General features: G+C 45.5%; 1 protein-coding gene across 2 annotated transcripts in view; it reads left to right on the top strand.

The window, feature by feature from the left end:
• The window catches only part of LOC137358745 (ectonucleotide pyrophosphatase/phosphodiesterase family member 3-like), a 164,303-nt gene that overhangs the window by 51,596 nt on the left and 93,004 nt on the right, over positions 1-19,703 (top strand). For both annotated transcript variants that reach the window (XM_068025043.1, XM_068025044.1), the window contains 3 exons: positions 15,245-15,354; positions 18,149-18,214; positions 19,263-19,335. In XM_068025043.1, coding sequence (XP_067881144.1) covers positions 15,245-15,354; positions 18,149-18,214; positions 19,263-19,335 — 249 coding nt within the window. The remainder of the gene's footprint in view (positions 1-15,244; positions 15,355-18,148; positions 18,215-19,262; positions 19,336-19,703) is intronic.

Genomic DNA, 19,703 nt, shown 5'->3' with positions numbered 1-19,703 from the left:
ACAGAATCTCCCAAATTGTGTTATAAAAGTCCTCGAGAATTTAGACTCGTCATCCAATGGTAATTGCCAAAATCCGCTGTTAGCGTGCAATTTAGTGAAAATTGAGCTCTTCCCTAGCTTTGATAAACTCTCATCCACTGATGACATTGGATGTATTTCTCTTTCCATTGCCTTATTCAGTCGTGAATTTGAATGGACCCATTCGGTTCCTTCACTGAAACCATACCTGAGCACCATCCTGTAGGGTTTCTAACAGGTGAAATGGCTCCCCGTTTGGTAATGAACTCAGTTTCTTTCTTAACTTTCTCTAGGAGTGGATGTGGAACTTTTCACGGTGTATATAAACACAATGGTTCTGCATTCTTTCTTAAAGTACTGTGGTAAGCTGTTGCTAATTTTCCCAATCCTTTGAATAATTTAGGGAATTCAGCCCTGAAATTCCTTGGCTATTCCTCTGTACTTTTAAGCTCTTCTACTCTATATAGCAGCATTAGGTCTATGCAAGCCTTTCTGCTCAGGAGTGAACAACTCTGATTCTTGATTATATATTGGCCGGAATTTTACCGTGCAAAAACAGGAGTCCTCCGAGGCGTAAAATGGCGGGCAATGATGTCGTGTCGGGTCCCCTATGTCACGACGCCTAAACGCCGTTTTACGCTGGTTGGACGGCAGGCGAGATCGAGGCACCACTCACCTTAGAGTTAATTAAAGGCCACATGAGGTTGTTAATAAACCAATTGACAGCCATTTTACGTCGGCTGTCTGATTTTGTCGAAGGACGTGTCGGGAACCCGGCAGCTTTAAAAGAGCAGCAGGCAGTGTCTCTGTGAAGGAGTTGGAGGTTTTGTTTTGGTTCTTTGTTCATTGATATTTCTTTGCATGACTTTAAAGTTTGGGGTAGTTTCTGCTTGTTCAGCAGGGATCATCTGAGTGTTAGTCACTCTGGGTCGGGCCCCAGCAGTATTGATTTATTGGGTGAAGGGGAGGGGGTTGTGTGTGCTTGTCTTTACGGCAGGCTGGTAATACCTGAACTAATTGCATCTCTGGAACACAGCATCAATGGGAATTGTGCACTCTGGAGGCGGCTCATCTAATGAGGAGGACTACGCCCCAAGGAGAACAGGAGGACAACTGGCCAGGGGAACCAGCAACCTGCTGGCCCAGTGCAGCCTTTTAATGGGGCAGGGGGAGAAGGTGACAGAGTGGCCCAGGTGCAACCACCTGTCAGGAGACGAGCCTACCCAGCAGGCAGGGTCTACCGCCCGCGTTTGAGCTTTCTACAACTGTCAGAGTGCCAGTGTCGAAGACTGTCACATCTCTGAGTGACATGCTGACAGTAGAGGTCACTTCCAACTGCGTGGGTGGCCATCCAATGTCAGTCGCACTGAAGGTACCAGTACCACTGAATTTCTGTGCATCAGGCTCGCTCGAGGCTTCATTGGAAGACATGTGCAGAGTCTCCCAAGCATCAGCACATCACTGCATTAAGGTTATGACTGATGCCATCTTCAGGTGTGCCAATCAGTTCATCAAGTTCAAGACGGATGCCACCAGTCAGGCCGAGAGAACCCGAGGATTCAGCACCATTGCTGGGTTCCTCATGGTCCAGGGCATAATAGACTGCAGTCATGTGGCCATTCGAGCATCTATTGGGTCATCTTCTGGATACAGAAGTGACTCGGTCATAGAAGACAGAGGGCAGCAGTGGAAGGGTACTTTTCTGAATGGAGGGCTGTGAGGAGATATGCATCCTAACTGAGGTGAATGTCTCTGAGCTGGCACTTGGTGCGGGGCGAGGACGTGATGCTGCATCCTCTGAGGTCCCCTCTTCATCTTCAGAGGTGGACAGATGAGCCCTGGAGATGCTTCCTGGCCGCTGCTGTGTTTCACCTGCAGGGAAAATCAGAATGATGTGATCAACACTCCTGACTGGAGGACGTGTTATAGACTGCATTGTGGGCATTTCTGTGTGATTTTAAGTTTGAGAGCACCCTTCAGTGCCTGAAACAATCGCCGCACCACACCCACCCACCCCCACCCCCTCGACCACACGATGGGAACTCACTGTCCTGGCCAGGTGCGCTGACCTCGCCCTCAGCTATAGCGGGTCCTCCATCATCCGCTGCTGGCATTAATGCATCATCCTCCAGTCTGCTCAAGTATGCCAGGTTGGCAACGCCGTCACCGGTGCGGGACCTCTCACGGGCATTATGTACCGTCTTCTCCTGTGTCGACCACAAAGCAATTAATTAAGACATATTACTTGAAAGATCACCCACTCATCCCTCAGGCTGAATGCTGCGTCTCAAACCAATGCCAGTGAAGTGCACGGATGGAACACATCTGGACCACTGTGCATCACAAATGTGCCCATTTACGGCCCAAGGCATGGCTGCAGCCAACCCCTGACCATTGATAGCTTTGACCTTGCAGCATCAGCACCCATTGACCCTCCCATGTCACATAAAAGAGACGATGACTGTGGAATGCCCCTTACCATGGCAGAGAACAGAAGGTCATTCACCTGCTTGAGGCACTGAAGCCATGTCCTCCTAACTACTCCGCGGCTGCTGACCTCCTCCGCTACCTCCAGCCACGCCTTCTTAGTGACCTGGGAAGGCCTCCTCCTTCTGTCGGATAGGAAGAGGACCTCCCGCCTTGCCTCAGCCGCCTGGAGGAGGACATGTACGGAGTCCTCTGAGAAGCGGGGGACCATGCGGCCACTTCTGTCTTCCATTGCTGCAAGCGGGTTTTGGTGGGGTTTTGTTTTATTTTCAGTTTGGGTTGGAGGGCACTTTAAGTCCTCGTCCAGTCCTTTCACCCTCAGTCTCTTGTTTTTCCTTTGCAGCAGTTGCTCCTCCCAACGTCCTCCTTGATGCAGGTAAGCCTCACAGAGCCAACCTCTTCTGGCTTTCGCCCAGCTCCCGCCGTGCTCAGCCTCCAGCCCGTGCACGCCCTTTTCTTTCAGGAATACGCCGCTAATTGGCTGCCTCGCATGCGATAGCGCCGTCAGCGAGGCATGGAGTGGGGGTGAGTTGTTCACCCACTTCTGCTTCCCCAAACTCTGAGCCGCCAACATCGGCAAAATTCCGGCCATAATTTCTCAGGAATTTATTTTCGCCGGTAACTCAGAATCATTTTCAACTCTCCTATTACCTTCAACTCAATGCCTCCAGGCCCATACAAGTTTATACCTGCAGGTTTAAGGCTTATCTTCTTCAGTCATGGCCCTGTGTCTGACAGTACTGAAACTGCAGCTCCTGTGTCCAGTTTGAATGTTGTCTTGTTGCCTTCTACAAGAATCAATGCCATCCAGGAATCTTCACTTGCTCCGTGAATTTCTCCTTGAAATGGTAATTCAACACATTATACATCCTGTACTTGGTTAACTTTTTATTTTCTTTAGGTTTCCCTTTGAAATTTTAGAGTCATACAGCAGAGCAACAGGCCCTTCGGCCCATTGTGTCTGTGCCGGCCATCAAGCACCCACCCATTCTAATCCCATTTTCCAGCACTTGTAGGCTATGGCATTTCAAGTGCTCATCTAAATACTTTTTTTTTAATTCATTCATGGGATGTGGGCATCGGTGGCTAGGCCACCATTTATTGCCCATCCCTAATTGCCCTTGAGAAGGTGGTGGTAAGCTGCCTTCTTGAACCACTGCAGTCCATGAGGCAGGTATACCCACAGTGCTGTTAGGAAGGGAGTTCCAGGATTTTGATCCAGTGACAGTGAAGAAACGGCGATATAGTTCCAAGTCAGGATGGTGTGTGAATTGGATAGGAACTTGCGGGTGGTGGTGTTCCCATCCATTTGCTGCCCTTGTCCTTCTAGTTGGTAGAGGTCACAGGTTTGGAAGGAGCTGTCTGAGGAGCCTTGGTGCATTGCTGCAGTGCATCTTGTAGATGGTACACACTGCTGCCATTGTGCGTTGGTGGTGGAGGGAGTGAATGTTTGTGAATGGGGTGCCAATTAAGCGGGCTGCTTTGTCCTGTATGGTGTCGAGCTTCTTGAGTGTTGTTGGAGCTGCACCCATCCAGGCAAGTGGAGAGTATTCCATCACCCTCCTGACTTGTGCCTTGCAGATGGTGGACAGGCTTTGGGAGTCAGAAGTTGAGTTACTTAACGCAGGATTCCTAGCCTCTGACCTGCTCTTGTAGCCACGGTATTTATATGGCTACTCCAGTTCAGTTTCTGGTCAATGGTAGCCCCTTGGATGTTGATAGTGTGGGATTCAGCGATGGTAATGCCGTTGAATGTCAAGGGGAGATGGTTAGATTCTCTCTTGTTGGAGATGGTCATTGCCTGGCAGTTGTGTGGCGCGAATGTTACTTGCCACTTACCAGCCCAAGCCTGGATATTGTCCAGGTCTTGTTGCATTTCTACACGGACTGCTTCAGTATCTGAGGAGTCACGAATGGTGCTGAACATTGTGCAATCATCAGCAAACATCCCCACTTCTGACCTTATGATAGAAGGAAGGTCATTAGATTTGATCCGTTGGTTATGGGATCGCTTAGCTCTGTCTATCGCATGCTGCTTACGCAGTTTGGCACGCAAGTAGTCCTGGGTTGTAGCTTCACCAGGTTGACACCTCATTTTGAGGTATGCCTGCTGCTCCTGGCATGCCCTCCTGCACTTTCCATTGAACCAGGGTTGGTCTCCTGGCATGATGGTAATGGTAGAGTGGGGGGCTTGCCGGGCCATGAGGTCACATTGTGGTTGAGTACAATTCTGCTGCTGCTGATGGCCCACAGCGCCTCATGGATGCCCAGTTTTGCATTGCTGGATCTGTTCAAAATCTATCCCATATAGCACAGTGATAGTGCCACACAACACGATGGATGGTATCCTCAATGTGAAGGCGGGACTTTGTCTCCACAAGGACTGTGCGGTGGTCACTCCTACCAATACTGTCATGGACAGATGCATCTACGGCAGGCAGATTGGTGAGCACGAGGTCAAGTATGTTTTTCCCTCTTGTTGGTTCCCTCACCACCTGCCGCAGACCCAGTCTAGCAGCTATGTCCTTTAGGACTCAGCCAGCTCGGTCAGTAATGATGCTACCAAGCCACTCTTGGTGATGGACATTGAAGTCCCCCACCCAGAGTAAATTCTGCGCCCTTGCCACCCTCAGTGCTTCCTCCAAGTGGTGTTCAACATGGAGGAATTCTGATTCATCAGCTGAGGGAGGGTGGTAGGTGGTAATCAGCAGGAGGTCTCCTTGCCACATTTGACCTGATGCCATGAGACTTCATGGGGTCTGGAGTCAAGGACTCTCAGGTCAACTCCCTCCCTATTGTATACCACTATGCTGCCACCTCTGCTGGGTCTGTCCTGCCGGTGGGACAGGACATATCCGGGGATGGTGATGGCAGTGTCTGGGACATTGTCTGTAAGGTATGATTCCGTGAGTATGACTCTATCAGGCTTTTGCTTGACTAGTCTGTGGGACAGCTCTCCCAACTTTGGCACAAGCTCCCAGATGTTATTCAGGAGGACTTTGCAGGGTCGACAATGGCTGGGTTTGCTGTAGTCGTTTCCGATGCCTAGGTCAATGCCAGGTGGTCTGTCAAGTTTCATTCCATTTTATTGACTTCGTAGCGGTTAGGTACAACTGAGTGGCTTGCTAGGCCATTTCAGAGGGCATGTAAGAGTCAACCACATTGCTGTGGGTCTGGAGTCACATGTAGGCCAGACCAGGTAAGGACAGCAGATTTCCTTCCCTAAAGGACATTAGTGAACCAGATGGGTTTTTACAACAATCGACAAATGTTTCATGGCCATCATTAGACAAGCTTTTTAATTCAAGATTTTTCATTAATTGAATTCAAATTCCACCTTCTGCTGTGGTGGGATTCAAACACATGTCCCCAGAGAAATACCCTGAGTCTCTGGTTTACTCGTCCAGTGACAATACCACTACGCCACCGCCTCCTCTAATTTCTTAAATGTTGTGAGGGTTCCTGCCTCTCCCACCTCTTCAGGTAATGTGTTCCAGATTCCAACCACCCTCTGGGTGAAAAATCTTTTCCTCAAATCCCCTCTAAACCTCCTGTCCCTTACCTTAAATCTATGCCCCCTGGTTATTGACCTCTCTGCTGAGGGAAAAAGTTTCTTCCTATCTAATCTATCATTGCCCCTCATAATTTTGTGTACCCCCTCAGCCTTCTCTGCTCTAAGGAAAACAACCCTAGCCTTTTCAGTCTCTCTTCATAGCTGAAACGCTCCAGCCCAGGCAACATCCTGGTGAATCTCCTCTGCACCCTCTCCAGTGCAATCACATCCTTCCTATAGTGTGGTGCCCAGAACTGTACACAGTACTCCAGTTGTGGCCTCAATAGCGTTTTATACAGCTCCATCATAACCTCCCTGCTCTTATATTCTATGCCTCGGCTAATAAATGCAAGTATCCCATATGCCTTCCTAACCACCTTATCTCCCTGTGCTGCTGCCTTCAGTGATCTATGAACAAGTACACCAAGGTCCCTCTGAGCTTCTGTACTTCCTAGTGTCCTACCATCCATTGTATATTCCCTTGCCTTGTTAGTCCTCCCAAAATGCATCACCTCACACTTCTCAGGATTAAATTCCATTTGCCATTGCTCTGCCCATCTTACTAGCCCAACTATATCATCCTGTAATCTAAGGCTTTCCTCCTCACTATTTACGACACCACCAGTTTTCGTGTAATCTTTGAACTTACTGATCATACCTCCTATATTTACGTCAAAATCATCAGTGTATACTACAAAAAACAAGGGTCCCAGCACCAGTCCCTGCAGTACTCCACTGGTTACAGGCTTCCACTCACAGAAATAACACTCGATCATCACCCTCTGCCTCCTGGCACTTAGCCAATTTTGGATCCAATTTGCCAAATTGCCCTGGATCCCATAAGGTCTTACTTTCTTAACCAATCTCCCTTGCAGGACCTTATCAAAAGCCTTACTGAAGTCCATGTAGACTACATGAACTGCTTTACCCTCATCTACACATCTAGTCACCTCCTCAAAAAATTCAATCAAGCTGGTTAGACATGATCTCCCCCTGACAAAGGCATGCTGACTATCCCTGATTAATCCCTGCCTCTCCAAGTGGAGATTAATCCTGTCACTCAGAATTTTTTCCAATAGTTTCCCAACCACTGATGTTAGACTCACTGGCCTGTAATTACCTGGTTTATCCCTGCTACCCTTCTTGAATAATGGTACCACATTCGCTGTCCTCCCGTCCTCTGGTACCTCTCCTGTGGCCAGAGAGGATTTGACAATTTGTGTCAGAGCCCCTGCTATCTCCTCCCTTGCCTCACATAACAGCCTGGGATACATCTCATCTGGGCCTGGGGATTTATCCACTTTTAAGCCTGCTGAAACAGCTAATACTTCCTCCCTTTCAATGCTAATATCACAATCCCGCACCCCCCCCCCCCCCATTGATCTGGACACCTACTTCGTCCTTCTCCATAGTGAATACAGATGAAAAGTAATCATTCAAAACCTCACATATATCCTCTGGCTCCAGACACAGATTGCCACTTTGGTCCCTAATGGGCCCTACTCTTTCCCTGCTTATCCTCTTGCCCTTAATATACTTATGAAATGCCTTAGAATTTTCCTTTATGCTGCCTGCTAGTTTTTTTTCATGTTCCCTCTTCGCTCTCCTAAATACTTTTCTAAGTACCCCCCCCTACACTTTCTATACTCCTCTAGTGCCTCCGTTGATTTCAGTGCTCCGAATCTGCCATAAGCCTCCTTTTATTTCCCTGATCCAATCCTCTATATCCCTTTACATCCAGGGTTCCCTGGACATGTTGGTCCTACCCTTCACCTTAATGGGTACATGTTGGCTCTGAACTCTCACAATTTCCTCTTTGAATGACTCCCACTGGTCTAATGTAGACCTTCCTACAAGTAGCTGCTCCCAGTCCACTTTGGCCAGATCCTGTTTTTTCATACCAAAATCGGCCTTCCCCCAGTTCAGTACCTTAATTTCCGGTCTGTCTTTGTCCTTTTCCATAACTACTTTAAATCTTACAGAGTTATGGTCACTATCCCCAAAATGCTCCCCCACTGACACTTCTACCACTTGTCCAGCTTCATTCCCTAGGATTAGGTCCAGTACTGTCCCTTCTCTTGTAGGACTTTCTACATACTGGCTCAAAAAGCTCTCCTGTATGCATTTTAAGAATTCTGCCCCCCACTTAAGCCTTTTGCACTAAGACTAACCCAGTTGATGTTCGGGAAGTTGAAATCCCCTACCATTATTACCCTATTATTTTTACCCCTCTCTGAGATTTGCCTCCATATCTGCTCCTCTATCTCTCCCTGACTGTTTGGAGGCCTGTAGTACACTCCCAGCCAAGTGATTGCCCCCTTTTTCTTCTAAGTTCTACCCATATGGCCTCATTTGAGGAACCTTCTAAGATATCATCCCTCCTTACTGCAGTAACTGACTCCTTGATCAGCAGTGCAATACCACCTCCTCTTTTATCCCCTCCCATGTCATGTCTGAAGATTCTATACCCTGGAATATTGAGCTGCCATTCCTGCCCCTCCCTCAACCATGTCTCTGTAATAGCAATTAAATCATAATCCCGTGTGCTAATCAATGCCCTCAATTCATCTGCCTTTCTAGTAAGACTGATTGCATTGAAATAGATGCAATCCAGCCTTGCATTTTTCACTTGTCCCTTAATAGGTTGATATTTGCTCTGCCTTCCAGACTGACTCTGTTTCTTTTCTATTTTTGACTGTGCATCACCCCTTACTGTACCTCCCACCCGCCCCCCCTTCCAAATTAGCTGAAACGCCACCCCCCAACAGCACTAGCAAACCTCCCAGCAAGGATGTTGGTCCTGTTCCGGTTCAGGTGCAACCCGTCCAACTTGTACAGGTCCCACCTTTGCCAGAAACAGTCCCAGTGATCCAGGAAACTAAAGCCCTCCCTCCTGCACCATCTCTTCAGCCACGTATTCATCTGCTCTATCCCTTTATTCCTATACTCAACAGCACGTGGCACCGGCAGCAATCCAACGATTTCAACCTTTGAGGTCCTGCTTTTTAATCTGCTACCTAGCTCCCTAAATTCTTTTTGCAGGACCTCATCCCTCTTTCTATCTATATCGTTGGTACCAATGTGAACCACGACCTCTGACTCTGACCTCCCCCTTCAGAATGTCCTGCAGCCGCTCCGTGACATCCTTGACCCTAGCACCAGGGAGGCAACATACCATCCTGGAGCTACGTTTGCGGCCACAGAAACGCCTATCTATGCCTACCCCTTACGATAGCATCCCGATCACTATAGCCCTTCCATTCCTTTTCTTCCCCTCCTGTGCAGCTGAGCCACCTGTGGTGCTTGGCTCTTGCTGCATTCCCCCGAGAAGCTATCTCCCCCAACAGTATCCAAAGTGGAAAATTTTGCAGCACTGGTTTCTTTCTGCAGAATACCAATTGGAAGTGTTCCCTCTTTTTACATATGAAAGCTTCCGCTTCTCTAGCTGGGCAGTTTTCTCGCCGGTGCCTCTGTAAGATTTGATAAGATAGGGGTGCTTTATACCCCCTTCTAAAGTGGGAACAGACTTGGCAGCACAGCAGCTTGTTGTGAATCGACTTTATTGAGATAAAGGTAAGGACAAGTTTGTTAAGTTCTCAGGTAAACCATAGTCACAAACTCAGGCAGTAATTAACAGTCAAACACAGATACTACTCATATTAGAGACTGGATGGCAGAGCGCACGACTCTTTCTCTTGCAGCTTAGGTTTTCAATTTTTGGTCTCTTTCTCATCTCTTGTTGTTGTTGTTCTCTGTCGCACAGTAGCAAGACAGGACTCATTTTATCCTGGCAGCTTTACAGTTAACCCCCCCTCTCCCAATCAGTGATTAGTCTTGTATTAAAGGATGCCTTTCCTAACCAACCAAGGATCGTTCTGTGACGATTGCTAACCTTTCGGATTTGCACAAATATTACACAAAAGGGGTCTTTGTGTTGACTACTTTTATCTCAATCCTTTTTCTTTTCGAGGATGCCTTATCTCACTACGAGACAAATCTACGCAGAAGCTGTTTTCACTGTCTGTTCCCACGGTCTCACACTTTTGCTGCAAGTAAGCATTTTAAAACTTGACATAATCTCCCAGAATCCCTCTGCCTTGACATCTTGTCTATACTGTGCCCTATTTCCTAAGTTTTTCCACTTTATCATACTACAAAGAAAGGTTCTAATAAAGCTAAATGTTAGTTTATGATAATAAGTCATTTGTTAGTTTATAATAGCTAGATCTGAACAATTAGTATGCTGGGTAGTAACTTTTAGCAACCTAATAATCTTACATCTCACTCGGCCACACCAACTGCAGTGAGACACTGCTGCCTCTAGATGCTCCTCCCGCCTTTCCTGTCTTTGACCACCATTTTTTGCTTTCACTTTCTTTATATATTCAGTGGATTCTGTTGTTTTCGAGATCAGACTCTCCCTGTCCCCTGGAACGACAAGTCGGTTACATTTCCTAACCTCTGCTTGTCTGCTTAACTGAATCGCCTTGGTTAATGTAAGATCATATCTCGACTGCAGATGATCCAAGAGAGCGCGGCTGCCACTCCGACCACAATCCTGTCTCTAATTAGCTCTTCCTGTAAACTACCATATTCGCAACCTTCAGTGAGTTTATATTAGTCATTGATAAACGAATCAATATTTCCCCCCCTCCCCCCTGCTGAGAGCGCTTATTGATTTGGTGTGCTTGATGTTTATGTTTTTTCTCACGTTAAAGCAAGGCTCCAGTGCCTGAATGACATCGTCATACATAGCTTTCTCTTCGTCTATGCCTTGTGTAATGAAGATGTCATCTGCACACGCCCCATTGCATAAATAACACACTGACCTGCTCCTTGTCTGGCTTCTGCGCGAGACCTGATGCAGTACAATACCTTGCAAACCTTGGCTTGGTTCTGTCCAGCTACCTTTTTGAAGTCCTCAGGCAGGGGAAGTGATTTTTTCATCTTTTCTTCAGTTTACCATTGTCACCATATAATATTCTGACACTATTAAGGCTTAGTACAGAATATCTGACAGACTGACTGTTAAAGGAAGAGGGGTTTATTTACACATGTCTTGCATCTATGGCTTCCACTTGCATTCTACAGGTTCTGTACAAGTTCTGTTACATCACTTCTGGTGATGACACTCACAGACTATTTACCTATTCTTCCCAGTAACAGCCCTATATTACCTTATGCTACAGTTAAGATCCACCTTCTTTGATTTCTAAGAAAGTCTAGGCTAGCAGCAAGGTGGGAGTCTCTCATGGTGGTCAATTTCCTTAGTCACCTAACTGTGTTTCAAGATTATAATTCAGTTTTTTGGGTTTGGTCAGTTTTGTCAAAAATTCAGTTGACTGTGGTTTAGGGCTGTCTGCATAAGACCATCTTATCAACTATTACACTGTGGTAGCTCACATGATCAGTTTCAAACTGTGTTATCAATGTTTTACTGTGTGATGAGGTTCGTGACTCTTTAGGAGTGAACCCCTCTTATCAGAACCTGCCTCTTTGCTCTAAGATGAGGCAAACCCTTCACCACAGAGGCATGTCAGAGACATGCCTATGAACTTCTTTTAATGTTTTTGGAAGATGAACCCTGCTTTTAATTTTTTAAATGCTAATTCACAGGAAAATAACTCTTTTAGCCTTATTACCCCTTATTATAGCTGGATTCCTTCACATCCTTACTCGATATCGGCAAATGAATCAGTAAAACAATTATTATTAAATTAATCCATGATAATCTTATCCAACATCTTGAGGAGACATAACTCTTCTTACATTGCATGACATTCATTTCACACGAATTCCTTCATAACAAGATACATCTTCCCTCAATTCTGCATTTTGCAGGCACTCACAGTTTCGCTTATACTTCACCTATCCTCTCAGATTTCACATGAAAATTTGCAAATGACAACTTATTCTTGCATATTATTGCAAAATATTTGTCATTAAAAATAGTAGCTTAAGAAAGAGAAATCTTATTCCAACCCTTACATACCTAGAGGTACGTTTTCAGAATTAGTGCTTCTGGCATAAAGGCTCACATACACGATGGGGCCGTTAATTTAGAAAGTTTACCACTGGTGCCCAAAATGGTGTTAATTTACTACATTTACATCCCTTACTTTGATAAACACAAAATTCAGAGACTATTAATGCCAGCAGAACCTGCTCCTACCAAAAGAAGTAAGAAAATTCAACAAGAAATTGCCTATGAACTGTGGAATAAGTTTGCTTACTTCCATATACAGCTCAGTGCTTAGCAACCCTGGACATGCCTTGACATGGTGTGATTTGGAAGTTATGTGCATCTAGTGTAAAGGCTGGAAAAAGAGGTGGGAAGCATGAGAATGTTACTGTTGCATCATTGGAATATTATAATAAAACTCCAGCCTGTTTTGGATGGGAATGCCCTCCACCACTCCCTAGCACACTGAAATATGGATTATACATGAAAGGGGAAGACACTTGATATCGTGGGTGTCTTCTATTGATGTTATTTGTTCCAATTACATAGGTCAGGAAAGACCAGGGGACACAATTTTAAATTATATTTTAAATTGGATCTAGGTTAGATGCCAGGAGGTGGTTCTTTTCCCGGAGAGTAGTCGATCTCTGGAAAAGGCTGCCAGCTCATGTAGTGGATGTTGAGTAAAGCCTGGCTACCCGACCAGAACCTGACCAAGCCCAACTACTTGTGTCGGGTATGGGTTGGGTCGGGTCTGGTCTGTATTCTGCATCCAGCATTTGAGATCGGGTGGGGTCAGGCTGGACTGTACTGTTTTGTTTCGTATTGTTTTCGTTTTAATCTACGATTTTTATCTGTTTGAATAATATGTTTGTTATTTTCGGGTCGGGTCGGGCATTTAAAAAAAATTAAAAGACTCAGGCCCAGGTCAGGTTTGGGTTGGCTGTTGTCAGGTCGGGCCCCTGTCGGGTTTTAATTTTATACCCGTGCCAGGCTTTAACGCTGAGTCTCTGAATTCCTTCATGTGAGAGCTGGCTGGAGTGGAGATCACCTCGTACAAGAGGGTGGGTACAGCAGGAAATTATCAGGGTCAGAGTAATCACCTGGACGAATTTTAATCACCTAAAAGGGTTAGAGAGGAAATTTCCCCCAAATTAGCCTGGGATCATCTCTCCCAGGAGATCCCATGGCTGTTGTTGGGTGGAGAGGGGAATGTATATATTGGAACACAGTTGTGTGCGACAGGCTGGATGGACCAGGGGTCTTTTCTGTCCATCAGACGGCACAGATTTAAGGTGGTTGACAAAAGAACCAGAGGCAACATGAAGAAAAGCGTTTTTTTATGCATTGAGTGGTTAGGATTTGGAATGCACAGCCTGATAGGGTGGTGGATACAGATTCAATAGTAGCCTTCAAAAGGGAATTGGATAAATACTTGAAGGAGAAAAAGTTGCAGGGATATGGAGAGAGTGGGGGAGAAGGTAAGAGCCCATGGGATCCAGGGCAATTTGGCAAATCGGATCCAAAATTGGCTTAGTGGCAGGAGGCAGAGGGTGATGGTCGAGAGTTGTTTTTGTGGGTGGAAGCCTGTGACCAGTGGTGTACCGCAGGAATTGGTACTGGGACCCTTGTTGTTTGAAGTGTACATTAATGATTTAGAAGTGAATATAGGAGGTATGATCAGTAAGTTCGCAGATGACACGAAAATTGGTGGTGTCGTAAATAGTGAGGAGGACAGCCTTAGATTACAGGATGATATAGATGTGCTGGTAAGATGGGCGGAGCAGTGGCAAATGGAATTTAATCCAGAGAAGTGTGAGGCTATGCATTTTGGGTGACTAACAAGGTAAGGGAATATACAATGGATGGTAGGACCCTAGGAAGTACAGAAGGTCAGAGGGATTTTGGTGTACTTCTCCATAGATCACTGAAGGCAGCAGCACAGGTAGATAAAGGTGGTTAGGAAAGCATTTGGGATACTTGCCTTTATTAGCCGAGGAATAGAATATAAGAGCAGGGAGGTTATGATGGAGCTGTATAAAACGCTAGTTAGGCAACAGCTGGAGTACTGTGTACAGTTCTGCTCACCACACTATAGAAAGGATTTGATTGCACTGGAGAGGGTGCAGTGGAGATTCACCAGGATGTTACCTGGGCTGGAGCATTTCAGCTATGAAGAGAGACTGGATAGGCTAGGGTTGTTTTCCTTAGAGCAGAGAAGGCTGAGGGGGGACCTGATTGAGGTGTACAGAATTATGAGAGGCATTGATAGGATAGATTGGAAGAAACTTTTTCCCTTAGCGGAGGGGTCAATAACCAGGGGGCATAGATTTAAGGTAAGGGACAGGAGGTTTAGAGGGGATTTGAGGAAACATTTTTTCACCCAGAGGGTGGTTGGAATCCGGAACACACTACCTGAAGGGGTTGTAGAGGCAGGAACCCTCACAACATTTAAGAAGTATTTAGATGTGCACTTGAAATGCCATAGCACACATGTCTATGGGCCAAGTGCTGGAAAATGGGATTAGAATAGATAGGTGCTTGATGGCCGGCACAGACACGATGGGCACGGTGTACAACCAACTCAAGCAGCACCACTTCCTCTTAATCTGCCATCAAACAGGGAGTCAGATACTGAGCTGCTCCATCACTTGCTGGAAATTGGTCTTTCTTTCCCTTAATTTTTTCCTGTTATTTCTTAATCCCTTGCCTCACCAGCCTTGGCAAAGTTTGTTAATGGGTCCAGATGCCTTTCCAACCTTTTTAAAGCTTTTCAGAATTTTTATCACCCTATTGTTCTTTTAATTGTCTACACTCCTTTAAATTTCACTTGTAGGCAATTTTCTGCTTCCACCAATGATACAACCACTCTGTTCTGCAACTGGATCTTTAAATAATTATGCAAAAGAGCTGGCCCAGTAAATATAAGTGTTATTAGCACAGTACCATTCTGGCAAGGTTAGCATCAGTTCTTAACCATTTACATCTATAGACAATAATCAACCTATTGTTGGGACAGATTAGAGAGAGATTTACTCTGTGTCTGACCCGGGAGTGTTGAAATTGACACGGGCTGACAAGGCAACTTAAAATTCTCCATAGGTCACAGATTGAGAGGAAATATTCCAATGAACTGCATCACTGAGTTCTCCTGTCGTAACAATTTTCATAAGAATCACTGATCACATGAACATATATTAAATATGCGTTTCTTCTTCATATAGTTGTGGCTGACAGCTATGCATCAGGGTCTGAAAGCAGGTACCTTCTTCTGGCCTGGATCTGAAGTTAAAATAAATGGAACATACCCAAACAAATTTGTACCTTTCAATAAGTAAGTATATTTTTATATATTTAAAGATACAGCACTGAAACAGGCCCTTCGGCCCACCAAGTCTGTGCCGACCATCAACCGCCCATTCATACTAATCCTACAGTAATCCCATATTCCTACCACATCCCCCTACCTATACTAGGGGCCATTTACAATGGCCAATTTACCTAACAACCTGCAAGTCTTTGGCTGTGGGAGGAAACCAGAGCACCCGGCGGAAACCCACGCAGTCACAGGGAGAACTTGCAAACTCTGCACAGGCAGTACCCAGAATTGAACCCAGGTCGTTGGAGCTGTGAGGCTGCAGTGCTAACCAATTAAGGGCCTCATCCTGCCGCTGCTGTCCCAATTAGCCATGTGGCGGGTGCCCCTGTTGCCACACAGGAAGCACGGCAGGAAAAACCGTGTGGGTTGCTTGCCGGCTCCAGGGGCGGGGGTGGGGTTATCCCTTGGTAAACGCATTTAGTGCCTGAACAAGGGATCTGGCATCGGGAAGGGGGTGGGGGGCCACTGAGAGCCACCCCCCTGCCCTTGCTACCAATCCCCCAACATCCCTCCCCTGCGACCCCCACCCTGTGGGACTCCTCCCACCCTTACCTACTTGTGGCCTCTGGTGGGAGCTCCACTGGCAGCAGCCACCACCACCGCAGTGGCGCTGCTCAATGAAACTCTCAGAGGGCAGGATCTCTGTTGCTGGGATCCTTGATCCCGAAGAAGGCCCACTGCTATCCAGTTAAGTGCCTAATTAGCACTTGATTTGGCAGGCCTTCCACAGAAGAGGCGACGCGGCATTCTCGGCATTGCTTTCTCCAGACATCAAGGCCCCCATTGCCTGGATAAAGTCCAAACTTTTGTCTTCTAAAAGGGTGAGGTATTCTGTGTGACATTTTCCTACCCAATTATAGCCAAGGGAGGGGCAGTCTTTTTATGTTAAGATATCCTTTGCTGAAAGGAGGATGGGCTGAATTTTTCAGTGGGTATTTGGACCCTGACATGGGCCCATTTGGAGGTCTTGTGCCCGCCCCTGTTGTCAAAGCACCCGCCGGCATAATCTCCCGGGAGACAGCCTCCTAATTGGCCACTTCTGCATTTGCTGTCTTATTAAGGATGGCGGGTGGGTTCTCGATGCTGGATGTCCAATCAGAGGGCCCACAGTGATGTCAGGCCAGCAGCCCCACCAGGAGAGGTGGGCTTTGCTGAGGTAGGCAGGTGAGCACAACGGCACCTCAACATGGAGGTCCCTTGGTTGCCTGTAATGAAGTCATCAAATAAAGAGGCCCAAAGCCGGTAGGGACATCGGCAGTGGGAAACACCACCGCAGGAGTAGTGACAGATGTGGTTTCAGCCTTTCATCCCCATGGCCCCATTATTGGAGCATGGAGCCTTCAAGTCCGATGGCCATCCAGCCTGCTGCTGGAAGGCTGTGTCGATTGAGCTGGCAGCCTCTGCACTCGGCGGGGTTGGGGGGGATGCTCTGATGGCAGGAAAAACTGTTGCAAAATGACCACTAATTGGCTGCCCACCTCTGTGAGCAGGTAGCCGACCCTGTTCCCAGCCCTCCCCTGGGAAAGTCCCCTGTTGGTGGGAATATGTCAAGGAGCTATCCTGACGCGGCTCCCTCCTATTGTCCCAGCCCACTCCGCCGCTAAACCCGTCTCCACAGGGCCGGGAAAATTCAGCCCACTATTTCTGTTTCAAGGTTTAATTGGACTTTACCCTAATTTTGGATTTGATCTTTCAGGGTGCATTATCAGGTCTCACTGGTAGAAACCCTAAAATTTGAAGGCCTGGTTCACATGCAATGAATAGGATAATACCGTGCAGCTGAGATTTGTCATTTGCCAGTATCCAGCAGTGGCATTTCTACTGACAGGTGATCATGAATGTTGACAGATTTGACACTTCCTCCTTTCTCTAATGCTGGCGTAAACAACTTACAGCCTATGTGGCTGAATGTGGGGGATGGGAACAAGCTAATGGTGCTACCAGATTTTCTCATTTTTAAATGTTACAGGAGACAAAAGTATCATGAATTACCCTTATTTTGTTTTGTAACAAAGATTTTTTAATATTGTTCTTTATAAATTGTCTCCACTTATTACCCAGGAATATATTTGCTCTCCCTTTACTGTGGACAGTGACCACCCAAAACAGCTGCTGCACTCCCACGTAGAAATATCGATAGATGCAGGGCGCATTTGAAAAACAGTTTTTTTGAAAAGGGTGGACGATTTCTAGTGGTTCTGGTAAACTGCTGCCGAGTGTCTAAAGCAAATTCCAGGCAATTCGACTGATTCAATTCAACTATAAGCCTCATAATTACATTACAGTTAAAATTGTGCTGTGATATGTCAGTAACTGACACGTTTGTATGAAATTCTTTTGTCTGCTGTTTTAACAAAGATAATGACTTGATTACTTCAAATAGGTTGTGACCTTCATTAAAATAGTGGACAGCAGAATTTCATTTAAAAATTAACTAATATCATAGAGTTACCTAATTATTTTTGATCAAGATAAACAAAATGGCTGTAAATGAACCTTGACAAAATGACAGCAGAATGGTTTCACGATGGAATAATGTGTTTTATTCTGAATTACATTGCCACACCAGTGTTTGCAAATTTAGAGGTTTATCATTTTTTTATTTAGCCAATGTCCTTTTAACCAAGCCTGAAAGAAGCTAGTTGACAATAGTGCTCAATGCATCATAACATCAACTATGTAACCAAGTATTCATCTTAAATCTCTTTGCTGTCTTTCACTTTTCCTTGCAACTATTTATATGTTTCAGATCTATTCCACATGAAGAAAGAGTATTCACTATCTTGAAATGGCTAAACTTACCTGTTTCAGAGAGGTAATCATTTTTGGTTATGGTCAGTCTTATAATTCCTCATTAGTAATCAATCTGTTTGCATGTATTATTAAAAGAATGTCTGTTCATCCGATGTCTGCCAATTATGAGCAGTTTCATGAATCAGTTCTGTGAGCTTCACCCTTGCCTCTACGCTCCATATCCTGGGTTTTGTATCCCATAACTGTGCTCTACTGCTTGGCATCAATAGCCATATTCACTAGGCAATAGGCTTCATTCCTTGTCCTCCAAGCCTACTCCTCAGCCTCTGTGCCTTGCTGTCGGCTTTTGTGTCCCACCTCATGGCCTCTGCATCCTTTCCTAACCCTTGTACCTTGCACGCTGGCCTTCTGTTTAACTTTCCCTCCCAGCCCTGCTACATTCCAGCCTCCCTGCTGCATTCCAACCCCAGCCTCTGGCCTTCCCACTGATTCCTGGTCTCAGGTCCCCGGCTTCAGACCCTAAGCCAGTATTTCTGCCTGTGTATCAAGGAAGGGATGAGTTCATTTCTGCAGCCATCAGAAGTTTTCTACCCCACATTTGGCTTAACATTGCCATTGGAGATGAAAGGAAAAATAGAAAGTGAGAAACATACAGGAAGAAAGAAATAGATAAAGAATGAAGGGGAGAAACGTACAGAGAAACAGAGAGGGAAAGTATGAGAGGCATACAGAAAGAGCTGTGGAAAGAGAGAAATGTGTGAGAGCAACTTATGAAGAATGGGAGATACATAGAAAAGAGAGGAGATGGAGAGAAGAAAGACTAACAGAAAGGATCTGAGATAGATAAGAAGACAGATGACAATGAGAGGAAACATGTAAGAGCTATACAGAGAGAGGGAGGGAGGCACACACAAACAGAGATAGGGAGACAGAAAGAATTAGAGACAAGCAGACGAATAGTCATGGGAAGAAAGAAACACAATTTGTGTTCCTGTGGTCAATGCTACCAATAATCAGCTAGTTTTACCAAAATGACCATTCAAATTAGCAATATTTGTTTGCTGAAAATCTCATTGTTGCTTACTAAGTGTTTGATTCTGTCAAATCAGGCCAACCTTTTACACCCTATATTTTGAAGAACCGGATAGCGCTGGACATTCATTTGGACCTGTTAGTGGCGGCGTAAGTTAATGATTTATAAGTTTAATTAAGTCTTTAAAATAGTTATAATCAACCATTTTGGAAAATGCCTATTTAGCTTATACTTATTTTTCTTGGATATATACTTAGCTTGTATACTCAACATTATTGTTTTAAAGTATTCCATTTTCCTCAATCATTATCTTTCATTAAAAGTTACATATTACCATTGTTTAATTCATGTCATTGATATTTGCCATCTTAAAATCATATATTTTGACATGGTCCTTATTGGTGCTGATTGCCAGATAATCTAAAAGGATTTGGTTCTTGAATTGCTAGTCTTCATGGCAATGGTGCTCACACAATGCTGTTGTCTTTCCATATGCTTCTTCTCATCAAACATTTAT

Source organism: Heterodontus francisci, chromosome 3, assembly GCF_036365525.1.
Source record: "Heterodontus francisci isolate sHetFra1 chromosome 3, sHetFra1.hap1, whole genome shotgun sequence".
NCBI classification, from domain to species: domain Eukaryota; kingdom Metazoa; phylum Chordata; class Chondrichthyes; order Heterodontiformes; family Heterodontidae; genus Heterodontus; species Heterodontus francisci.
The sequence above is the reverse complement of the archived record's forward strand: the minus strand, read 5'-3'. Positions and strand labels throughout refer to the sequence as shown.